At 38.6% G+C, this 8,414-nt stretch overlaps 1 protein-coding gene across 1 annotated transcript; it reads left to right on the plus strand.

The window, feature by feature from the left end:
- Positions 1-199: 199 nt before the first annotated feature.
- On the plus strand, positions 200-5,716 carry LOC102427960 (kanadaptin-like; the record flags this gene model as incomplete). The annotated part of the gene is made up of 5 exons (XM_006109171.3): positions 200-260; positions 590-729; positions 4,137-4,297; positions 5,137-5,206; positions 5,530-5,716. Coding segments are annotated over 5 exons (619 nt in total), but the record flags the coding sequence as incomplete, so codon positions are not given.
- Positions 5,717-8,414: the final 2,698 nt, after the last annotated feature.

The following is an 8,414-nucleotide window of genomic DNA, read 5'->3' on the forward strand; positions in this document are numbered from 1 at the left end:
AAGAAGGTAAGCAAACATATTAAGAACAGTATCGCCTTATATGCCAGGTCCCTTGAAACAGCAAGGATGGACCGGCTCCCGGCATCAGTGTAGTAGGGGAACTTGATATTCTTATTTAACTTTTGTTCTCTTTTCCCTTTGTATCAACTAGTAATTTTCAGATCCTGTTAAAATTGTCTTGTCTTTCTTTCTCCCAAAGGAGAAGAATTAGAATATGAATTTGATGAGCAGGGACATAGCACCTGGCTCTGCAGGGTGAGGTATGTTCTCTTCTCATTAATGTCCGTTTCTGGAAAGTGGACAATTTCAGGTTTAATTTATGATTATAGATAACAATTCAAAGAGTAACTTTAGTTTTAATTTTAGGCTATTCCTGATTTGGGGTCTTGATAGTTTAGTAACACTTATATTATTGAGGGGTGGGGTGGAAAGAAAAGATTCGAAATCTAACCTTGGCAAGATAGAACAAAATGAACCGAGAGTTTGAAAAGCCATCTTAAAAAACATGACTATTACCATAAAATATTAATTATTTTGTGTGAAGATTGGAGCTTAGTGCTGTGCTATAATTTCCTCTAAACCAATGCAGATTACCTGTGGATGATTCAACTGGAAAACAGCTGGTGGCTGAGGCCATTCACTTAGGGAAGAAAAAAGAAGCAATGATCCAGTGCTCACTGGAAGCTTGTCGAATCCTTGATACTTTGGGATTGCTGCGGCAGGAGGCAGGTGAGTAGGAACACTTTTTTCTTAACCAGTTAACTGCCACGATATTTTAAATTTAATTTAAAAAAGTCCGCTGCTTGCCTCTATAGGTGCTTATGGTATGCAAATGGTTAAAAAAAAAGAAAAGAAAAGAAAGAGGGAAGGGAATTTTAACATAAAAGATAATAAAACCTTTTTTAGGGGGAAAATGTAAATTGTACAGACTTCAATATAGTGAGAAGAAAAAATTCCCTATCTCAAACCCTAAGGTAGGCATTGTTTATGTTCTTTCAGACATGTTCTCTGCATACAGTTGTGTGTTTTGAACTGGATCCTTTAACAAAAAACAAACACTTGTACACAAATGCAGTTAAATTATTTATACTCTTTTGTGATTTATTTTTTTAACATAAGAATGTATCATGGAAATTGTCCACATCATTACATTGCTTATCTCACTTTAAAAACTGGCACCTGGCCAAGAGGCTCAGTTGGTTGGAGCATCATCCTGGGCACCAAAAAGCTTGCGGGTTTGATCCCCAGTTGGGATGCAGAGGAGAGGCAACTGATCAATGTTTCTCTCTGTCTCTATCTCTCCCTTCCTCTCTCTCTGGGGTTGGAATTTCTGTTTCTTGATTCTCATATGCTCAGATTTCTTGGCTTACTCCTTTGTTTTAGTGGGACACATCCTTCTGTGGTTTCGGCAGGTTAAAAAGCTGGTACAACAGTCGAGGGCATGGATGATGATAGTCTTCAATGGATTTCACATCTTTTCATTTTTCTTGGTTTGCTCTCTTGTTTTGGTGGACATCTCCTAGTGGATTCCTGAAAAAAGAAAAGATATGTGGCAAGTAAACTATTAAACCCTTCATTCTGAAAATATAATTATTCTAGCTTTACTCTTAGTTAATAGTTTGGTGAAAGAGTTTTCTACAGGAAAGGGGGTACTTCTAAATTTTAACATAACAAGGGGAGTAAGATGGTATAGAGTAGACAAAAAACTAATAGTTACCATAGTCCCCTGTTGATGGGCTTTCCAGATTTTCAGTTAGAAATAATGATGCTTGATTTCTATAGTATAAATTCCTAGAAGTGGAATTGTTGGATCAATATATTTATTGATTTCAGAGAGGGAGAGGGAGAGAGAGAGAGAAACATCAATGATGAGAGAGAATTATTGATTGGCTGCCTCCTGCATGCCCCCTACTGGGGATTAAGCCTGCAACATGAGCATGTGCCCTTGACTGGAATCAAACCCAGGACTCTTCAGTCCGAAGGCCAACGCTCTGTCTACTGAGCCAAACCAGCTAGGGCTGGATCAATATATTTTTAATGTTGACAGATGTTGTAAGATTGAACATGAAAAAGTTTATATCAGTATACATTCCCAGCATATTGTTTGAAAGTCCATCTCCTCATACTCTTGCCAAATTGCTTATTAACCTGTTTTGTTGTTTGTTTTGTTATTAACCTTTTTTTTCATCAACATTAAAACAAAATGACTTTATACATGGGCCTGCTGTATTCCATACAAAACTGTTTCTTCAAACTTTTTCTGTGTAATATAATTATACTTTTTCTTTAATCCTTTTTAATTTACTGTAATGGTGAACATTTTTCACCCCATAAAATTTTACAACACCTTAAAATTTTTTGGGGGAGAGGTTCTTTTCTTAAAAATGTATCTTTATTGTTGAAAGTATTATAGATGTCCCCTTCGTTTTTTTTCCCCATTGATCCCCTTCCACCCTCTACCCTCCTCTCCCAGGCCTTCACCACACTATTGTCTGTGTCCCTGGCTATGCATATCTCTCTATATAAAAGCCCAGAGACCAGAACGGTGGAACGACCAGAATGACCTGAACCACTGGTGGCTATGATGCGCACTGCGGCAGCCCATCAGCCTGATCTGAGCCCTGATTGGCCCCCTCCGCCCCCTGGCCTGCCCATCCCCCAATCGACCCCCAGCACCCCAATCTGGGGCGGGGCCGGCTGTCCAACTGCCCATGGCCCCTCTCCCCCGCTGGCCCGGCCCAATGGGCCCGCATCGGGGTGGGCTGGTGGACCCCACCCATGCACAAATTCGTGCACTGGGCCTCTGGTCTATAATAATAGAAGCATAATATGCTAGTTAGACCAGATGTCCTTCCAGATGACCTTCTGGACGAAGCTGGGGCTGCGAGGGAAGCCTGGGTCCCGGGTGCCTGCCAGTGGCTGGAGGGAAGCCCGGGTCCCAGGTGCCAGAGGGAAGCCGGTGCTGGCAGCCAGGGGAAGGAAGGCCTACTCTTGCATGAATTTTGTGCATCAGGCCTCTAGTATGCATATAAATTCCTTGGTTAATCTCCCCCCCCCGCAACCCCACCCCCATCTTCCCTCTGAAATTAGTCAGTCTGTTCCATGCTTCTATGTCTCTGTATCTATTTTGTTCATCAGTTTATTTTGTTCATTAGATTGTTATTTACTTTTTAATGTTTTTTTCTACTCTAATAGGTGAGAAGTGGTATTTCATTGATTTAATTTATATTAAATTAATTTTTAAAAGTTTAACATTTTTTTAAATGTTTGTTGATCATTTGTATTTCTTTTAACATGAACTGCTTTTATTCTTTTTCAAATATTCTTTTGGATTATTGGCCTTTTCCTCATTTATCACTTCCCTTTTTTACTCACTGATTTTTAAGAGCCTTTTGCTTATTAAATAAATTAGCCCTTTGTTTTAATTTTTTATTGTGGTAAGATATACATAACATAAAATTGACCATTTTAAGCATTTTTAAGTGTAAAGTTCAGTGGCATTAAATATATTCACATTGCTGTACAACCATCACTACTGTCCATCTCCAGAACTTTGTCATCATCCCATATCCAATCTTTGTATCCATTAAACACTAACTTCCCTCTTGGCCTCTGGTAATCACTGTTCTATTTCCTGTCTCTATGAATTTGACTATTATAGGTACCTGCTATAAGTGGAATCACGTAATATGTGTCTTGTGCCTGGCTTTATTTCACTTAGCATAGTGTCTCCCAGGTGTAGTCCTTTGTTTTCATATATAGTTTGCCTTCTTGTTGAATCCTGTCTTATAATAATTGATGGTGATTTTTTTTATTAAGTACTTTAAAAAATATATATATATTTTTATTGCTTTCATAGAGGAAGGGAGGGGGAGAGAGAGAGAGAGAAACATCAATGATGAGAGAGAATCATTGATCGGCTGCCTCTTGCATGCCCCCCACTGGGGATCGAGCCCGCAACCTGGGCATGTCCCCTTGACCGGAATCGAGCCTGGGACCCTTCAGTCCACAGGCCGACACTCTATCCACTGAACCAAACCAGTTAGGGCAGGTGGTGATATTTTAAGCTGCTTACCTACTTGCCTTCTTTCTTTTTCAAAACTTATTTTATTACCATATATTTTATCTACCTCTAGTATCTCGGAAAAGGAAAGCAAAGAACTGGGAAGATGAAGACTTTTATGACAGTGATGATGACACATTTCTTGATCGGACTGGCCTGGTTGAGAAGAAACGGCTGAACCGAATGAAGAAGGCTGGGAAGATTGATGAGAAGCCAGAGACCTTTGAATCCTTGGCAAGTTTTACTTATAGAAGTAGCTGTGGTAGTTAATATTTTAAATAAAATAATGTATTTAAATTTTTTTTTATAATTACAAAAGCAGTAGCATTGAAATCTGGTACTGAAGTATAACGTTTGTGATCTGCAAATTTGATGGCAACAAACAACTAGTCTTATGCAAGTTGGGAAAAAGTTTGGCTTGCTGCTAGAGTCTCTGTCCACCTCTAGATGAATATTGGTCTGTTAATGAACATTCTTTGGATATGTTGTTACACTCCACCTCTATCCCACACACACACACACACACACACACACAAAACAAAAAAATAAAAAGGAAAAAGTTCCACATTGGGACATTCTGAGGTGAAACTGACTTTAGGTTTCTGGCAGTCAAAAATCATGAAAGGAATTTTGAGGAGTATTGTTTGATATTAGTCTTTTATTTGTTGTTGTTGATGTTTAATAGTTTTAAGCAGTGTATCCTTCATGAAATTATCATAAGGTAGCAGGTGTTTTCACTATATTAAGTGATATTCAGAGTTTAAAACATGACCAGCATCTGTCTTTTTGATTCATTATTGAAAACAAATAGCTTGAGCTTTTTCTTTTGATTAAAATAAAGTCTGTGTTCTATACATTTATTCTGTTTAATTCTGAGTTCTTTAATTCAGGAACTAATTCAATTAGAATTAAATAAACAAATGAAAAATGTTAACTCTGTAAGGAACAGATTTAACCAGACTTCGAATTAATCTTCTTAAAACTTATAACAATAGTGAAAATAAGAGGAGGAAGCTACCATATTTTGAAAGAAAAAAAAACATTTGCTAATCCTGTTATTTTGGGCGTCACAGGTTGCAAAGCTGAATGATGCTGAAAGGGAACTCTCTGACATTTCTGAGAGACTGAAAGCCTCAAGCAAAGGTAAGGCAATGACTCAAATGCTTATTGAGTATTGACCATATGTAGTGCACTATACTAGGCACTGGGCTACGTTGGTTAATAAGATGTACAGAATATGGAGCCTAAGGAGCTAGGAAGGACATTATACATTATTTAGTGTAAATTCTCTATTTAATAGATGAAGGGAATGAGGCAAGGTGATGTCCCACAGCCTCCCAGCTATAACCTGTTTCCTTATTCCTAATATCAATAATGTCATTTGTCCAACTCTATGTTAGTGACTTTGGCTGCATTTTACAAATTTGCAACCATCTTTCTAACATGCATTATCCCTTTCCTGACAGCTCTATCTGAGTCAGCATCTCAGGACTCTTTAGATGCATTTATGTCGGAAATGAAATCAGGGAGTGCATTAGATGGTGTGTCCCGGAAGAAACTTCATCTGAGAACTTTTGAACTGAGGAAAGAACAACAGAGACTTAAAGGGTTGATAAAAATTGTAAAGCCAGCAGAGATTCCAGAACTAAAAAAGTAAGTCTTAGTTATACTTGGAGTTTTATTTAAAAAAATTTTTTCTTTGTAATCATTATTCATTTATTTGTGTTTAAAATTTCTAAAATTATTTTTCAATTACAGTTGATATGCAATATTATATTAGTTTCAGGTGTACAACATAGTGATTAGACATTCATATAATTGACAAAGTGCTCACAATGATATATACTTGGAATCTATATAATAAAAGCCTAAGCAACCATTACGGTGGAACTACCAGAATGACCATTTGCTATGATGTGCACTGACCACCAGGGGGCAGGTGCTCAACACAGGAGCTGCCCCCTGGTGGTCAGTGTGCTCCCACAGGGGGAGCGCCGCTTAGCCAGAAGCCGGGCTCACAGCTGGCAAGTGCAGCGGCCATGGCAGGAGCCTCTCCCGCAGTAAAGAGTGAGGGGTCCCAGACTGCGAGAGCCCTAGACTGTGAAAGGGATGTCTGCCTGCCGGGGATCAGGCCTAAGCCGGCAGGCGGACATCCACCAAGGGGTCCTGGACTGCGAGAGTACGCAGGCCGGGCTGAGGGATCCTCCTCCCCCTCCCCAGTGCACGAATTTCATGCACCAGGTCTCTAGTTTTAAATAAGCATGTTTGCATAGATAACATTTTGAATTATATTTTTATCTTTTTAGATAATTATTTTTGAATAGACATAGAATCTAAGAAACACTTTAAAGCACAGAAGGCAGTCATTTCATAGAGTAACTAAAAACTCATTTAATTTGTGAACTATAGACTCCTACAGATTTTTAGAGGAAACTATTAATACCTGTTTCATTGGAAGGCTCTGAATTTTATACTTCATCTTTTAGTGCAGAGTAAACTTTTTAAAGAGCAACATGTGCAAAAGGCCCATTTCCCTAATGTGTAAAGACTAATGAATGATAGAGACAACCATCCACCCAAGAGAAAAATGGGCAAAGGTTGTCAACTGACAGCCACTGAAAAAGAAATACAAATAGCTCTTAATTACATAAAAAGATGCTCAACCTCACTCATAAGAGAAATACAAATACTATAATGTAATGCCATCTATGATTTTAAAACCACAAGTGAATACAGACTATTTAAATTCTTTTTTTCTAAATTAAATTTATTGGGGTGATACTGGTTAATAACATTACATAAGTTTCAAGTTTACAATTCTATTACACATGATTTGTTTATTGCATAGTGTGCTCACACAGATAGTCATCTTAATGCCTGTATCTCTCTTTTTTTTAAAAAATATATTTTATTGATTTTTTACAGAGAGGAAGGGAGAGGGATAGAGAATTAGAAACATCGATGAGAGAGAAACATTGATCAGCTGCCTCCTGCACACCCCCTACTGGGGATGTGCCCACAACCAAGGTACATGCCCTTGACCGGAATCGAACCCGGGACCCCTCAGTTCGCAGGCCGATGCTCTATCCACTGAGCCAAACTGGTCAGGGCTAATGCCTGTATCTCTTATTCCTAAGAACCAGTTGACAACAGTTTAATAAAAATACTTTTTAAAAATGGGTAATTTCTTCCTTTAAAAGGGGAGAAAGCATAATCCCCTGAAGTTGATTCTATTGTGAACTGATTTGGGGGAGATTATTAAAAGAGATTAACCCAAATCCATTTGCAGACATCCAGAAGATTTTTGAGTAATTTATAAATAAGATTTCGAGATTAATTTTTCCCAAAGTTGGCTAGTGTGTGTGTGTGTGTGTGTGTGTGTGAGAGAGAGAGAGAGAGAGAGAGAGAGAGAGAGAGAGAGAGAGAGAGATCCAATCTTTTTTTTTCGTTTCCTTTTATAGAACTGATGGGGGTGACACTGTTTTCAGGTGCACACTTTTACAACACATAATCTGTACACCACCCCAAGTCAAGTCTCCATCCCAGTCTTACAACTTGACAATATTTTTAAAAGATTTATTCTATGTGGTCTCAACAAATATTGAAAATGTTGAGTAGGTTGTTTTAGAAATAAGCAACTCATAGTAAACAGAAACCAGGTGGGCATCTCAAAAAGTGGTATTGCCTAGATGGGTTCATTCACTTACAAAGGTAGTTAACTACAGAAAGTTTTTTCCCCTTTAGGTCAGTGTTGTCCGGTCAGCACCCAGTAATCACATATGATATTTAAATTACATAAGATTCAAATTTCAGTTTCTCAGTCACCCTAGGCAATTTCATGTGCTCAAGAGGCACATGTGACTAGTGGCTACTGTATTGGACGGCACAGAAATAGAACATTCCCATCAATGCAGAAAATTCTATATTGAACAGTGCTGCTTTAGATTGTCAGCGTTTATTCAGGCCCTCACCACTGTACAAAACATGCACTTGATGCTGGGTGCATTGCATAGATGAATATCTACATATTGAGAGGCACCTCTTTTTAAAATTATATATATTCTTGCTGATTTTAGAGAGGAAAGGAGAGGGAGGGAGAGAGAGAGAGAGAGAGAGAAACATCAATGATGAGAGAGAATCATTGATTGGCTGCTTCCTGCATGCCCCACATTGGGGATCGAGCCTGCTGCCCTGGCATGTGCCCAACCAGGAATCAAACCGTGACCTGGTTCATAGGTCCATGCTTAACCACTGAGCCATGCTGGCCAGGCTGCTATTCTTTTTTGAGGGGAGGTGCGGGGGTGGTGGGGAGACTATTTTTTTCTTCTTCTACTTTCTACAATATCTTCAT

Source organism: Myotis lucifugus, unplaced genomic scaffold (genome assembly GCF_000147115.1).
Source record: "Myotis lucifugus unplaced genomic scaffold, Myoluc2.0 scaffold_6624, whole genome shotgun sequence".
NCBI classification, from domain to species: domain Eukaryota; kingdom Metazoa; phylum Chordata; class Mammalia; order Chiroptera; family Vespertilionidae; genus Myotis; species Myotis lucifugus.